This window comes from Lissotriton helveticus, chromosome 8, assembly GCF_964261635.1.
Source record: "Lissotriton helveticus chromosome 8, aLisHel1.1, whole genome shotgun sequence".
In the NCBI taxonomy this organism is placed as follows: Eukaryota; Metazoa; Chordata; class Amphibia; order Caudata; family Salamandridae; genus Lissotriton; species Lissotriton helveticus.
In genome coordinates, this window is record NC_136069.1 from 375,213,347 (window position 1) to 375,230,596 (window position 17,250).

The window sequence follows — 17,250 nt, forward strand, 5'->3', positions numbered from 1 at the left end:
GGGACAAAGTCAAAAGTTCAGGCCAACAGCGATGGAGCGCAGGCCGGCTACAGGGATCGGGTTAGGCCTGCTGAACCAAAGTACCTTAAATCCTGGTTGCAGAGCGTTGTGTGGATCTGTGTCGTAGATGAGTTGCGCAGTAGAGGCAAGGTGTTTGTTCTGAGATGCAACAAGGTTGCGGTGCGAGGTCCGGATGTGTCGATGTTGAGGATCCTGTTGACGGGGCTTGTAATGCGAAGGCTGGCGACCAGGATGCAAAGAGCAGCTGAGACTGTGCATCCGTTAAAATGAGCAGATCCAGCGGTGATGTGAGTCTTTTGCGATGGGTCCAATCCATGCAACAGTGGCAATGCATCGGTTCTGCTCCAAGATGTGCCTCTCAGCTGAGGAGATGCATCAGCTCTGTTCAGGGATGAATCGCTTAGCAGAGGGCGTGTCGCTTCCGCTAGAGAAACACCTTAGGCCCACTTCCAAGGGTCCAGGAATGGGGTGTCACCACTTGGTAGGGCAGACTCACGGATTGCAGAGTCCAGGTGCAGACACAGGTTGGTTGAAAGTCTTATGTCGGAGACTTCAGATCAAGAGGCAAGAGAGCTAGCCCTTGAAGTCACTCTGGGTTCAATGATGCAGGTCCAGTCCCTTCATCCAGGCAAGAGAGCAGCATGCAGCAAATCAGCACAGCAAGGCAGGAGTTCAGCAAAACAGAGGCCCAGCAGAATGGCAGGCCTTTGAGCAGCAAAGCAGTCCTTTTTCCTGGCAGAGTCTTCACAGGTCCAGAAATGTACTGAAGTAGTAGTGACAGATGTGGAGTACTTATACCCAGTTGGGCCTTTGCAGTGGAGGAGACTTCATAGACAGGCCTTCGAAGTGCACGGAGGTCCTGCCCTTCCTGCCTTTGCTCCGGATTCACTACAGGGGGGTATGCAGCCCTTTGTGAGGGGAGAAGACACAGCCTATTTGAGTGTAAGTAAGGCTCGGTCCTGCTCCTTCCTCCCATCCTGCCAGGATGGCCCATCAAGTCACACCTAGGCTCCCATTGTGTGTGGCTGTGTAGGTGAAATACACAAAGCTCAGCTGTCACCCATCCCAGACATGCTTCAGAGAAAGGAAATAGCCACCAGGTAGCTAAAGTAAGAAAATGCTAACTTTTTCAATGTAGCATTTTCAGAATTGTAATTTAAATTTCTACTTCACAATAAGTTAGGATTTCAAATTAGGATTCCAGACCCACCAGACTTGGAGATTGTATCTCTTCCCAATTGAAAATTACACTTAAAAAATGTAATAAGATAATAACAGTGTTATTATATGGGAGAGAAGAGCCTTCTAGTAGTGAAAAACAACTTTGAGGGTTTTTCACTACCAGGACATGTAAAACGTAAAAGTACATGCCCTACCTTCTAAATACATTGCACCTTGCCCCCTGGTTTATCCATGACCTACCTATCTGTATAAAAAGGGAAGGTTTGGGCCTGGTAAAAGGTTTATTTTGCCAGGTCAATATGGCATTGTAAACTGCACACACAGTCTCTGCAGTAGCTCGCATGAGTCATGGTTAAAGGGATACTTAAGTGGGTGGCACAATCAGTGCTGCATGCCCTTTAGTAGCACTTAATTTACAAGCCCTGGGCACAGGGGTACTACTTTATTAGGGACTTATAAATAAATTAAATATGCCAATTGGGGATGAACCTATAGTACTATTGTTGGAAATGGCCCTTTCTAGGGTGCTTTCCCTCGACTTTCTGATTTTCTCCTTTCCAGTTTTCTGTTGATCTGGATGCTAGCCTTGGGACTTTGAGCGCGTTTGACACTGCCATTCAGGGCCAAAGTGCTGTGCTCGCCATATATATGATTGGCTGATTCAAGTTAGCTGTAAGTGCCTTGTCAAGGTTTAAGGCACATACCCAGGGCATGTATCTTGAATGCTCCTCCGTGGGCCAGCAGCACTGGTTGTGCTCCATGGAGGTAGCTCATCGATTGTGCTACAGGATTGACCTTGTGGGGCCTGTGTGCACAAATTACTGTTACTCAGTTTGGCATTTAAAAAGCTATGTGCCAAGGTTCTGCATGTATCTTGCACAAGTCAACAACGATGAGGGAAACACTTAGGCATAGATTCATCAAACAAAAATCCGCTCGCAAAGGGGCAGATTCTGAGAATCTGCCCATTTGCGAGCGGTATTTTTGCATTTGGGATGCATTTTATTTATTTATTTATTTATTGAAGTTTTGTATAGCGCTAGCTGGACCCGGAGGTATCAGAGCGCTTCACAGCATGTACAAATTGTATGCAAACAATATCTGAACGGAAAATAGGAGCAAAGAAGAAAATACAGACAAAGCATCTTTGGTTAAGTAAATCAGCGTCAGAATGAAAACAGTACCGGAGCGTGATTACCGGAGGTGGGAAATCAATATAAGCCTTCTTCAGTCCATTCTAGGTTCATCTTAACGGTCAAGCGCGCTCTAGGAAGAGGGCTTTTAGAAGTGTCTTGAATTTCGGGAAGGAGGGGGTCAGTCTGATGTGGGGAGGGATGGAGTTCCAAATTTTGGGCGCATTACCCGCGAAGGATTTCGTTCTGGTTTTTTGTTTCCGAGCTCTTAGTGGGATGAGTAGAAGCATGTTGGAGCTTCTGAGGTTCCTGGACTGACCGGCCCTTTTGAGTTTGGCGGCCAGATATTCCGGTTTGCCTGTGTGCAGGGCTTTATGGGTGAGACAGGCTGTGCGAAAGCTGGCTCGTTGGTCAATAGGAAGCCACTTCAGTTCCCTAAGTGCCGGAGAGATGTGCTCAAACTTTTTCGTTCCTGTGACCATTCTTGCTGCTGCATTGAGGGTCGTGGACAGGGGACCTAAGTGAGAACTTGCTGAACCGGTCAAGGTTGCGATTCCATAATCGATTCTGGAAAGCACCAACGCCTGTGTGGCCTGTTTGGGATCTTTGGGAGGTAGGAAGGGTTTTATTCTGTACAGGAGCTTCAGGTTTAGGAATGCGGATTTTGCGGCTTTTGAGATGTGTTTTTTCATGTCCAGTTTGGAGTTGAGGGTGATCCCTAGGGATTTCACAGAGTTCGCTGGCGTGAGAGCCCCGTTGAGGGCGTCTAAGGCTTTGAGCCATTCTTCGATTCGCGGGTTTTTGTCTCTGTTTGAGATGAGAAGAACTTCTGTTTTCTCTTGGTTGAGTTTGAGGTGGTTCATTGAGAGCCATTGCTGGACCTCTTGGAGTGTGGCGTTTAGTCTGTGGATGTCTTCAATCGATGTAGTTTCCAGGTAGAGTTGTGTATCGTCTGCGTAGAGGTGGAAGGGAATGTTAGATTTCCTTAGAAGTGTGGTAAGGGGTTCCATATATACGTTGAAGAGTTGAGGAGAGAGAACTGATCCTTGAGGGACACCTCTACTGACTGGCCGGGGGTCGGACTCGAAGTCATTGATTTTTATTCTTTGTGAGAGGTTGTGAAAGAAGGAGGAGAACCATTTAAGTACCGTCCTTTCGATGCCCGCTCGATCTTGGAGGGCTATGAGGAGCAGGGAGTAGTCAACTGTATCGAACGCGGCTGATAGGTCTAGTAGGATGAGATGGCTGCATTGGTCCGAGTCGAGGGACATGTGAAGATCGTCTAGGACGTTTAAGATTGCGGTTTCGGTGCTGCATCCCTTTCTGAATCCAGATTGGGGATGCATCATCCCAAATGCAAAAATCGCAAATAGAGAATTCGCTAAATTGCGATTATTTTCATTTAAGAAATCTCAAATTGAGATTCCTTAAATGCAATGCATGAAAGTTTTAAAAATAGCGAATTCGCTAATAGGGCACGCAAATTACCATGAAGTACAAGTTCATGGTAATTTGCAAAAACTTTGAAAAGTGCACTTTTGTGCATTTTTCAAAGTTTCATGTTGGGCACACACATGCCCTAAGGGCATGTGTGTGTGCAACATATGTGTACAGATCAATTTCAGGGGTGCAAAAGGGTGTCCTTTGGACACCCCTGCACCCTTGAAATCGCAATCTCAATTTGCGAATTGCTAATTGCGACTCGCAAAGTGAGATTGTCTTCCCATTCATTCCTATGGGCCTCTAGGCCCATAGGAATTAATGGGGAGGTATTCCTTAATTGCGACTCGCAATTTGCGAGTCGCAATTAAGGAATTCTAAGAAATCGCTATTTTTTAAGTGATTTCTCGATGCATTCCATTTTGCTATTCCTTAATAGTGAATCGGTATTTTTCGCTATTAAGGAATCGCAAAATGGGTTGTTGATGCATCTGGGGGTAAGTATGCACTGGTGAGATATTTAATGGTAGTCCAATTGAATCCTTCTTGGTTGCAGCGCTCCACTTCCTATGGTCCACCGTTAAGACCAATCACGTAACAATAATGAAAAATAGAAATGGAAGGAGCGCCTGTATTCAAAAACAATAAATCAAATGTCAAAGTCCATATAAGTTTCTTTCTTCTCTATTCAATAATTTTAATATTTAATGTTCCAAAGCAAAAGAATTCAGGAAGTCCAAGTCCAAATTCCAACAAAAAGTTTGTTAAATACTTGAATCCAATCAATATGACATTTATTCCATTCAGATCTTTAATTTCACAAAAAACAGCTTATTTTTTGCGCAGCCTACGCGTTTCAACCCCCTTAGGACATCATCTGGGCTCATTAGATTATCGCTTTACAATGTTGGTGTTGTATCCCACTCATCAATATTCGTCGCTTATTCGTCACCAAGTACAGCTTTTCCGTCATTAAGACAGGAAATAATATATAAATCCAGGAATTCTTCTCATTCTGTGCTCCGTAAAATTCAAGTCCTTAGTACAGTCACCCAAAGTAGCTAGTTGCCAAATTCAGTGGTTCCAAAACGATATATTTCTCTGTTCAAGTTCTGTTATCTATATTCTGAGCACCATAGCCCAATATTTTTCTTCAATTCACAATGTATCTCTTGGCTCGAGTTCTGGCTGTCTTTGTCAGCGGGTCCTGATAAATCTGCTTAACTATATGTATAAAATGGGAAGATTTGGGCCTGGCAAAAGGTTTCTTTTGCCAGGTCAATATGGCATTGTAAACTGCACACGCAGTCTCTGCAGTAGCTCGCCTGAGTCATGGTTAAAGGGCTACTTAAGTGGGTGGCACAATCTGTGCTGCAGGCATTAGTAGCATTTAATTTACAAACCCTGGGCACAAGGGTACCACTTTATTAGGGACTCATAAATAAATAAATAAATATGCCAATTGGGGATAAACCTATAGTACCATTGTTGGAAATGGCCCTTTCTAGGGTGCTTTCCCTCGACTTTTTGATTTTCTCCTTCCCAGTTTTCTGTTGATCTGGATGCTAACCTTGGGACTTTGAGCTCGTTTGACACTGCCATTCAGTGCTAAAGTGCTGTGCTCGCCATATACATGATTGGCTGATTCAAGTTAGCTGTAAGTGCCTTGTCAAGGGGTAAGGCACATGCCCAGGGCATGTATCTTGAATGCTCCTCCGTGGGCCAGCAGCAGTGGTTTTGCTCCATGGAGGTAGCTCATCAATTAAGCCACAGAATTGACCTTGGGGGGCCTGTGTGCACAAATTACTGTCACTCAGTTTGGCATTCAAAAAGCTATGTGCCACGGTTCTGCATGTATCTTGCTATATCAGAGTTCTCCCTGGGGAGAGGGTGCGGTGTTGGGAAGAGGTAGGGCATGTACGTGTGTGCGTTATATGCAAGGGTTCTGAATAGCACCAGGAGGTGTATTCGGTACAACGTGCCTTCTTCTTACGATATCGATGAGTTTGTAATGGCAAATCCTCTCCGAGAGTGTGAGGATCCGACATTTCGAAGCTCATTGCTCTGTATGCCTTTCAGCCTGTCTCCAATTTACATGTGGGTGCTGGGAGACAGCTACATCTGTGTATTCCTGATTGAAGACCATAAACTCGGGGTTCAAGGGAAACTGTGGACCTCTAACTTCTGGGATGATTACGTGGAAATGAAACTGTCACCTGCATTCTAAGGGGCAGGGTCGTGGCCCCACTAAAGATAGTGATCAAACCTCCCAGGATAGGATGGTAGCAAGGGCAGAATTTAGAGAAGGCCTGTGCATTTCAAACATGGTATTTTGATTTGATTGTATCTTCAACGACCATGGTGGGTACAACTACTGGGGCTCTGGCCTCTGACAGTAGAGACACTTTTGGATTTGGAACCACACTATTCTGGGTCAACGCTTGGACATCGACACAAGGGATCCTTATGGCAGGAGGGACTGCAACTGGATTATCCGCACACTTGTGATGGCCTGGGGCTTTTCCTGCTCCAGGAAGGGGACCATCACTTGGTGGATTTTGCCTGGACGTTGCTAGCCTGCAGCTATGTGCCAACTATTGAGGCCCTTGGCCCAACATACTCTCCAAGGGCCAATTGGCTGGTCTCCTGTCCATGAGATCCCAAGGACACAAATGTTCTCACCATTTCCCTGATCGTAAGGACCGCACTGGGTGCAGCGGAAACAAGTGGAAGTGATCATTGGTTGGGACAAGGCCGCACACCATAATCACACGGTGCAGAGGAGTGTGTTCGTAAAGATCAGCAGCCACCTGAGGTGCCGAGACGTGAGGAGTTCAAGGAGTGCAGGGGAAGCTGGCAGACTTCAATGGACCTGTGCTCACAACCAAGGGGACCTCTGCTAACTTGCTCTCCAGAGCGTGTTGTGTCCTAGGGGTGTTGGGGGAACCTGAGCCGGGATCTGAGACTGTCCTTGTCCTCCAGGTGAGGCGGACAACAGTGCCTGACATTGCAGCACCTATCCAAGGTCATTGACTCCCTCTCCCTGGACCCACGCCACAAAGTACTTTTCTGTGGAGAACATTGTGATGAAGCCTGTGGGGTTTTGTGTGCCTTGTGGCCATCTGCAGCTGACTGTCAGGGGCTATAGCAGTTCACACCCCCGCCTGAGGGGAAACATTTCTTCAGACTTGGAATCGCGCCAGCTTCCTGGGTCACAATCTTTTGTCTACGGGTGGATTGTGTTCCTGCACTCGTGCAGTATGCCATCAGCCACTGGAGGTCTTATCCGGATGGCTGAAACTAAGTAACTGTTTCCTCCTGTGACTGTGACCCCAGCAGAGGCAATGTATATTGTTTGCTGGTGTAGTTGAATGACTGAGGGGCTGGGTCACGAGTCGTAGTCAAAGACCTATGACTGTTTGACCTTTCTGCAAATGGGAATGTAAGACAATTGCATATAACTATAAAGTGTATATACAATGTGTATCTCGCTTTGATTTCAGTGTGTGTGTGTGTGTGTAATACAAAAACAAGTGTTTTATACAAAGGGTGTGAAGTATTTTTGTGGCATACACAGTGTGTTGCGAGGGTGGTGTTGTGCCAATACTTTACACTTGGGCCCTGACTGCTCGGTGGCAAGCTACTTAAGGGTGAGCACCGCTTATCGGACACGTATATAATAAACAACCTATCTAGAGTGGTGGATTCTGACTGGCTTTGATGTGCCCTGACAGCTGGAAATCACTAGGTCTAACAACCATGTTTAGAGGAGAGAGCATAAGCACGTTAGTAATCGCCAGTAGTAGTAAAGTGCACAGAGTCCTAATGCCACCAAAAAGTAGATCAGAAAAATGGAGGGAGGTAGGCAGGCAAAATGTTGGAGGAAGACCGCTCTAAGGCGGTCAGGTCTAACAATTATGTATTTGAATATATACAACAGTTATGCCCTACAATAATACTAAAACCATATCATGCAGCAGTCCGCAGCCAATAATAACTAATACCTGTCCAATTCACATAAGATGTATCTGCTCTGAGGATTGCTCACTACCTGCATGGTACAGCCAGAAAAACAGACTTCACCAAATGAACAGCCAGTAAATAACTGAAGAGATCTGTTACACAGTGTTGGAAAATTTAGAGGAGTTTAATAGCATTCATCACTGCAGCTCCCAAATATAAAATTGGTCGCTTCTTTACATCATACAAAGAAACTCAGCTACAGATTGATAATAAAAATACCCATCCCAACAGATCTCTTCACTTCTTGCTCCTTTCAACCATACCAGTTTAGGGCAACGACTATACACAAAATCTTGCATGAACAGCCCAGTGCAGTAAAAAGCTAAGCATACTATGCATATGAAATACCATAAAGGGACCAGCAAAGCTGTTCAAAGCTACCAGCATACGGAAAATCCTAAAATTAAACATATGTCTCTCACACATCATCATTTACCACACTGCTACGCCTGCATCCCATAACACGATAACTACACCTTGTGGTCATCACGTAAAACATAGAAATACTTCCCACAAGGGATCAAAACAAAGACAACATCCTCCCAACCACACATCCTACACTGTGTATCATGCTACCATGTAGGCAAGTGCTTCAGTGCCCCCCATGTAGAAGGTGCTCCATGAATTCTGCAATACAATGCCATATACAGACTAACAAAATAACTGCCAACATTATGCAGAAACGTAAAAAAAATATCGAAGAAATCCTGTCCTTTGGGAATTAGAAAGGATACAGCAAGAATTTGTTGTAATCCCTGGTCTAGAAAAAATACTTTTTTTCTAGAGACCCCTCACCCACCATGGTTGCCCCTAGGTGGCATGCTTCATCATTGAGGGTTCCTCTCTATCCTCTATGGATTGAGGCGTGCTGCAACTTGCAAATTACGTAGGAGCACTTTTCATTGTAGACTATGTGTAGTGCAGTGATGTGGAGTGGACAGGGAAAGAAAATGTAAAAATACCTAACTAGTTGGCCACTCTTTTATTCCCACCCCTAATTGGTATGGTTAAAAATCAGGGGTTGATTACTGAGAAGACCGACTGAGACTGACCTTAATGAGTCTGGTTGTCTCAGTAATTCATTTTTCTTGCTGTATCCTATCTAATTTCCCAAGAGCAGGCTTTCTTCGATATACTCGATTTTTGTCTAACTACGTAACTGTTAGGAGGATAAACCTAGCCTCTACCTCTGCCTCCCTCTCTACTTTGGAAACATTGTAAAAGCCATAAACATAAATGTCTTACAGTTGCTGAGCATTTATCACCTTAATATTTAAATCTTATATTGTCTTATAAATGAAAAAAAAACACTGCTTTGACTTTATATGTATTGTGAGTGATCTGTGTGCTGTCTGCACTAGACTTTATGCCGCAAGTCATCCTCCAAAAATAAGCCTTGACTGTTCTTCTTTACCAGCCACTCAAATTGAAACCCTAAAAGGAGATAATTCAGTAAATAGGCAGTAGTGTGTGGTTCCTGTGTTTCCAAGGACATCAACTATACTTGTAGCAAGGACTGCCAAACAACACCCGAGCTACACTGGGACTGCAGGAGTGACCAGCGACGCTGTTATTTCCTTGAAAATGTATTCCAATAAGCCAGATTAGAACACCAAGGCTTTTAACTCCAATGAGTGCAGGAACAAATCTTCCTTCATTTTTGTAGTCAAAAAAGGACATCCTGGTTACAAACTTGACCTGGAAGCCAATTCATGAATACTGTGGGTGTGAATAAAGACATACAACCCTTGGTTTAGTTCCGGTTTTGCACTGCTCATTCACTCACCGTGAGACACACATTTTATGCATGAAATGTGTACAGTGCGCAGGCACCCGAAGACCTCCTGATGCGACATTAGACACAATAAGTGCTCCATAGTTTTACAGAAATTAATATGCAGAAAATAGCCTAGTTTTCCATTTAGGACAAAAACAGACTAAGTTCGAAAGAAGTCTCTACTCAGGTGGTAGCACATTCTACTTCATAGGAGCCTGAATGGGGAAGGAAACGCCACTCTTCCTGGTCAGCTGGAAAGCAAGGTTGCTTTACTTGGTGTAAGCTGAACAAGTCAGTACGGCTCTCGGTGGACACTGGGGCGGCATCTTTTCTATGAAGAAAAGATGAAAAGTGGTCATGCGGTGCAAATGACTCTAAATATAATATATTGTCCATGGGAAACCAATGCAGGCCTCAGCTAGCATGGAGGGGCTCTGTGCAGGGGCAGCCTTAGGCATGTGCAAGCTGTGCACCTGCACAGGGCCACCAAAACCCAGGGGCCACCACGCCAATATATATCCTTAATATAATAATCCTCTGAGGATGGATTGGCGGCCCCTGGCAGGGATTTTGGCGGCCTACGGCTCTGTTCCACTTCCAAACACCTTACTGAGCTCCGGGGGGGGGGGGGGGGGGGGGGGGGGGGAGGCTCCGCCCCGACGCCCACTTCCGGGGCCCCCTACCTATACTCCCTGTCCAGGGCCGCCATGAGCCTAGAGCCGCCCCTGAGCAGAGATGTCCAGGAGGCGGCCCTTGAACATCCATGGGATGCAGAGGTTGCACTGTAGGGCAGGCGCGCAACACCCATTGGGCTCACGGGGCTGCAGCCACCACCCCCCAACAACCCCCCCCCCCCCCCCCGTCGTGTCTGTCAGTCCGAGCTGAGACAGCTTTGCGGGCTGGCAAGCACCTAATTGCAGCCGAACCCGAGTACTTAACAGGTCTTTAAAAGTCCATTTCGTTGTAAATGAGTCTTTTGTTGTGTTCACCCCTTCCTACAGGCACTTTGTCCGTGGTTGGAAGAATTAGCCCCCCCCCCCGAAATATTTTCCAGGAACCCCTCCATCCCCCCCCCCCTCCCACCACCCCGAAATTTGGCTTTAGTTGCCCGCGTGCTGTAGGGCCAGTTTACTCCTGGCATACAGGACAAGCTTAACCCGCCTATGGAAGGTCCGTGCGTGCATGCACAAACACACAGGGGGACACACACAATCTTCATCAAATGCGTCAGCTGAAATCAGATCACATTTCAACATTTGCATTTCAAAACGTGGATTAACTGTATTTGAGATTCAATGAATAAAAGTACTTGTAAACCACTTCATATACGTCTCTGTTTACTCAAATATGTGCGTAGAAAGAAACAAAAAGAAGGCCGCGCTTTGGTCAATAACTTTCCTTTCCCGATGAAAGTTTGCAATTTCGAAATGAATGACTGTTTACTCAGCCTCGCGCCGCAGTGGAAGTTGCTGTCAGATCCTCGCGCGCTGCGCACCGGTGACAAGTGAAAGCTCAGTTAATCCGCGCGCCTGGTGCTGCTGTAAACTCGCCGGACTGGTTCGGCGCCCAGACCACGCCACGCTGCCGGCGGAGCTTCCCCTCGCATCCTGCAGACTCCCTCGCGGAAACGGGGCCGCAGACGAGCTGACCCGGCGCTCTGCGGCCTTAGAGGAAGACACGAGGAATGCCGCCGCCGCTTGACATAACGGAAAGCTGCCATCCTCCCGGCCTCCCGCGATTGGAGCTGTCAGGCCGGGCGCTGGAGGGCGTCTCCCGCCAGCAGCGGGGCGTGCGCTCGCGCCGCAGCCACACCTCCTCCGTTTACCAGGCAGTTGGTGGTGCGCTGCTGGAGGGTGCAAAAAAGGCTGCTGCCTGCAAAACAATGGGAGACAAAGGCCATCTGCTCGCTCCCTCTCGGCAGCACAGACGTGTGTGCGCTCTCTTTGAGGTCCTCGCGCAGCATTCCAGGCACTTCTGTTGTTCCAGCGCTCACTTTCTTGGCTGGATTAAATAGCGTCCCCCGTGGGTATTTCATACGCTGTTACTTTTTAACCCACGCCTATTCGTTTGCTTTTAATTGACGCTCAGTGGAGCTGTCAGTCGCATATGTTGGCATTTATAACAGTAGGGCCTGCACGTTGGGATAGTCCATCGTCATCACACGAATCAATCTTAGTCGAAATTGCAGTTCACCTGTTACTCCTGGCTTTCACTGGACTGCACGTGGGCTTGTGGACGTCACCTGAGAATTTTGGTGAAGTACAGATGGTTCCAGTGCCGCCTTGGAACTGGTTATAGCGTATCTTCTTCTCTGTCCGCATTTACTTTAATTTAACCATTGGAATGCTCCTGGATTATGTTTCACCGGGACATATACTGACTAAAATTCCAAAGTCAAAATCCCCCGATTGGACTGCTATTATAAGGTCAACTGGAATTTTCACGTGGGGTCCATTTGCACACCATGGTCTAAAGCAAAATGTTAGAAAATGAACACATCAGTCCAAATATGTCTCGCTGCCCATATAAAGTTAGTGAAAATGCAGATCAGTCCAGGTACAAGGGTAATTTAACTAATGCACGCACTTTACACAGCCTTTCATTTTTAACTCGCCGCAAAAAAAGCACACTCGGACGGAAAAAGAAAGCTGCCAAATAAAATGAAACCCTCATTATTCATAAGTAGTTGCTGCGTTTCAAGATCTGGGGTGAAGTATGCAACAAGGCATGAATAAATAATGATGGACAGTTAAGTGATGTGTTTATGTGACTGTCTACATTAAAAGGCAATTCTAATGCCGCCACTAGCTGGCGAGCTGAAGTGGTGTTTGCTGAAAGAACCAGAACGAATAGCCCAGAAACGAGAATCAAAATGATATCACCATGTATTAATGATGTCCGTGGAGGTGTGAAAGTGTATTGCTGAGGAAGGTGTACTTCTGTAACTTGAAACTGTTGCCAAATGTTTTTCATTGCTACTTCCACGTGGCTACTAAAGTGTCCTCGTTGGGTTGTGTAAATAGGGCATTATGCAATTCGGAATAATTTCATGGCGACGTGCCTTAATACAATTGCTACTGAAAGTGTGTTTATACATCAACGTTTTCCTAATTTAGGCCTGAGTTTATTTGAATGCCTGGTTGCTACTTATTTTGCACTGGCCCAAAATATTTCGTATATATTATTGGGTTTTTAAATCAAATCATTCTAAGCCACCCACCCCTTTGGTGATTTCACTAATGAGTCATTCTTAAAAGTGTCAATGACAGTTTACAAGTGTGGGAAGATGTTAAAAATGAGAACATGAGTGCGGTCACTCTTGAACATTGTCATGTGATGTCAGAGGCATAAATACAGACCACGTGCGTTTCTTCCTGGAGAAATCAGCCAATGAGTTTTCTTGTGTTTAAGATATAGTGGTTGTGAGTGTCCCTATGTCTTATGACCCTACCTTTCTTAGTGCAGAAGTCTCATTTGGTCCCCACACTGCCGAATTGATCCAATTGCTCTGTGTCGAAGACCCCGCTTCTCCAACTTGTGGGCATAGGAGAGGAAGGCAAATAATTGCCATGGCAGAGTCTAATCTGAAAAGTAGCCTGACTTTCTCTATATACGCGCTGTAATTAAAAGATAGTTCTTGTTTATATTTCTTTTTGTTGGGTTGACGTTCACTGCTGCAGACCATGCCCTCCCCTCCCATCCTCTTTTTAATGCTGGTGCTTCCTCTCCCCCGGGCAGTTTTCGGGTGCCCAGCCCGTGCACCTGCTGCCCCCTCACCTGTCTATCTCCCAAGATGGACCCCGCCTGCCGGCGAGGCGCGCGCAGGCGCAGTGCGGGCTACCGCAGGCAGGGGGCGGCATCATGGCGGAGCGGTGAGAGGTGCAGGCTTTACCCAGCAGCGGCAGCACGGAGCGGGTGACAGCTCCAGCCGCTCCCCATAACACAGGGCCCGGGACAGGGCCACGTAGCCGCCCGTCTGCCGAGGATCCCTCGGGGCGTGTATTCACCGGGACCCGCCGCTGCAGCGGGCGGAGGCTGCGCCCAGGCGGGAGGCTGCACGGAGGCGGCGGCTGCAGGCGCTTTGTGCCTCGGGCAGGGGCCTCGCCCGGGCTCCAGGGCAGTGTGGCCGGGAGATGGCCAGCTGCGAGAAGGCGGCCGTGGCGGTGCAGGCGTCGGTGGTGACGGAATTGCTGCTGGAGCGCGATGCGCCCTCCTCGTCCGGCTCCTCCGGTGCGGGGCCGGGTGGAGGGTCAGCGGGCGGGGAGCCCCCTTCAGCCCCCCGCGGGGCGCAGTCGGTGCTGCTACCTGCCGGCCTGCTGCACCCGGCCTCCGTGCCCATCCGCAACATCCGCATGAAGTTTGCCGTGCTGATCGGGCTCATCCAGGTCGGAGAGGTCAGCAACCGGGACATCGTGGAGACCGTGCTCAACCTGGTGAGGATCGGGCAGGTGGGGTGGGATGGGTGCAAAGGGGGAGGGAGGTGCAAGGAGTCTGTCTGTGATGGGGCATCACAGACACCTGGCTGGAACATGTCAGCCAGCAGGTGCCCCTCATACAGCATCACGTGCCCCCTTATGCATGCACAGTCCCGGAGGCTGGACCAGGACAAAGCCGGTACCAGGGGCCGGCTGCCACCCCCATGTCATATTTGCTCAATCCATGCCTGTCGGTGGAAAACTACCTGTGTAACGGGGCATGTGATGCTGTACGCGAGTGACGCCGGCTGGGTGCTGTGTGAACATATAACACGTTGGATTTATAATTTGTCAGTATGTATGTGAGGCGTCCAGACAATGAGGGGCGCAGACTCCTAGGTGGTGACACAGCTGTCATGCCGGGGCGGCCTGTGTCCGCCGGCTCGCCCCTTGTTCTAGAACAGTGGAGCTCTCCAGAGCCGGATTCTCAGCAGCCAGCCCGACTGTAGCATCCTTTATCAAAATAGACGCGGTTGCCATTGCAACGCTGCATCCTGCATCCGCTCTCCCCACCCTCCTCGGCTACAGATCCCCACCCTTCACCCCGCCCAGGTGGTAGATAGGTACATCGAGATACTGCCCCGCTCCCCGAGATTCTAACGGTCCCTGCTGCGGGGTTGCCCGATGACTTCATGTTTTTTTGCCCAGCCTACATTGCACTCCGGCGGCACCACCAAGGAAACGCGGAGGAGCAGAGGGATGGTGGGGGAGGCGCTGCAGACGTGAATCACTGGCAGTCTGGTGCTGCTGGGGGTAGGGAGGTGTGCTTCACGGGCTCGCTGCCAGGCAGGTTGCTCCCAGCACTCTCGCTGGATGCTCCTGTGTTTTCAGGAACGAGAGGGCTCCCCTTCCACTCTGCACGAGAGCTCCCCTCCCCCTGGTACCCACGAGACAATCCAACCTGGCCAGGTTTACTGATATGGTGCTCTCGGTGCAGCAGAACTAGGTCTGCTTTGCCAGGATGAGCCATAAGAGTGGGGTCAGTCTACCAGCGTTCCAAAGAAGGGGGCTCCTTGCTTCAGGGCCGCCCGATCACAGCACTGTCCTCATCACAGGACCAACTTCCCGTTCCATCCATGCAGTGGTCATTGCCTCTGTCGCCTTAAAGGGGGACTTCCTTCCCTGTGGCCCACCATGTGTGCATCTCGCCCAGCGCAGACAGGAAGCGAAGCAGGGCGCACAGGAGCAGGCTGTTAAGTGCATAGCAAAATTAATAGATTGTGTGTAGGCCTGGAAGAGCTCCAAGTGCCAGTCTAAATCGAGGCAGCCCCCCCCCCCCCTCTGCCCATTCTCCGAGTTTAGAAATGCCATTCACTGCAGCGTGATCTAAATTAAAACAAACATAGCATTTTGCATCCGAATTATTGGCTACGATCGGAGTGGTAGTTTTGGGAACAGCATTGGGTGCCCTCGGGTGTTATTCACATGCTCACTGTTGCAGCAGGACACGTTTGACTTTCAGATCTGCACTTGCTTACTAGCTGCAGCTTGTCACCAGGCATCTTTAAATCAGATTACGGTCAGCCCGTACCTGCTGTTTTCGTTCATGCCTCGATATCGGATTGCATTTTGTGTTCTGTGCAACGTGGTGTGAAATTTGCTTATTGTACAGCGAGCCCTCTTGTGCACAACAGATATGCAAAAAGCAAGTAATTGAGGCTTCCACCTGCTAGTGATGTAACTGTGGACCTGAATGGGAAGCTGCCTGTGCTGCGGAACCTGTGCATTGTGGGCCAGAGTGACAGATGGGCCCTGCATGCGCGTGCTCATGGGGCAGAGACATGCAACTAGTGCTTGGCAGAATAAAAGCTTCTCCCCTCAGATGTTACTATGGAAGATTTAACGTGGTTATTTTAAGATGGGGCTCTGTGTGTCAACGCATCTACACCCCCTGGACACACATTCTTGATCTAAAGAGCTACTCTTTGCTTGTGCGCAGCTGGTTTTAATATATGATGATCTATAAGAGACGAACATCAAACAGTTGTGTGCCAGAAGCTGTGTATTGTTCATAATGACGCAATCTTTGTTCGTGAGCCCCAGAATTGCCACCGCCTCTCAATTCACGGACTTTTCTGTTGAAATGTTCATGAGATCTGATTTGGAATGTGTCAAACTTTGGTTTAATCGAAAGCTCGGGCACAGGCCTGGTCTAGCATTAGTTGAACCCGAGCCCTTCCAAACCACCATTATAGGCTGTTGGGCTTCTTTCAACCCATTTCAGAATAATGCGTCCTATTTTCTGACAGTTTTGATAGAAATACATTCACGCCTGTCTATAGTTCCCCGAATTATTGCCACACAATGTCATTTTTTGACCGTTTAAAGACTTGGAGTATTGTAGCAACTTCCTGGTTTTACCTCTCGTATAATCTACACAACAAAACCAATGCTAGCATTATTATTGGTGACGAATTCCCAAAACGAAACACTGTTCTACGCGTTCCTTTTAATGACGCTAGTTCTGTGACTCAGTAGACACATCCGCTGCTCCACTTGGAGATTCAATGCAAAGACTCATGTCACAGTATTATTGCAAAATGCGACCTTCCATGTGTATTCTATACCTGTCCTGCCCGACTGTCTACGCCTCTTGATCGCCATGTGTTATGACGTCATTAGTGTGAGATTTGAAAACGGCTGCGTTCGGAGCAAGAGGCTAGTCTCAGTCTTGCAGGAAGTCCTCTGTGTTAAAGATGAAACCAATCAGCAGGCCCATGCTAATTTCCTTCATGACGCAACCATTGGTTGGTTTTGGTCAGCATGTGGCTGCAGTAAGTCCTCTTCACTGTGCAATAGATCATTCCTACCGATGTTTTCGTGTTGTTCGTTGGTTATTAGCTGTATTGGCAACACCCCAGTGGTGCACCTTGCATCCTTTGGGATATCAGTCTGGGCACATAGTTATATAATTTGATCCTGATATTTGTTTGATGCATTTAATTATAACGTTTGAAGTTGTATGTCTTTTTTGATTGTCTGTGAAATATTGTTTGGTGCTTTTAGCTACTTCTAAGTACTTGGAGGCATTAAGTGTTCCCAGAAGAGACATTCAGAGTCTATTCCAGTTTAGAAAAACGTTTATTTAGACCATAGGTCTTTAAAGAACACAAAAACATATTACAATAAATATTTTAAAACATCCTATACAATTTTCAATAACACCTTAGAGGGGCAATTCCTGCCTCCTCCAACAAAT

At 47.6% G+C, this 17,250-nt stretch overlaps 1 protein-coding gene across 7 annotated transcripts in view; it reads left to right on the forward strand.

The window, feature by feature from the left end:
- The first annotated feature begins 13,397 nt into the window (after positions 1-13,397).
- NBEA (neurobeachin) overlaps positions 13,398-17,250 on the forward strand; it is a 1,787,704-nt gene continuing 1,783,851 nt past the window's right edge. For all 7 annotated transcript variants that reach the window (XM_078657170.1, XM_078657173.1, XM_078657172.1 and 4 more), the window contains exon 1: positions 13,398-14,009. In XM_078657170.1, the coding sequence (XP_078513296.1) occupies positions 13,710-14,009 (300 nt within the window). In that variant the 5' untranslated portion in view covers positions 13,398-13,709. The remainder of the gene's footprint in view (positions 14,010-17,250) is intronic.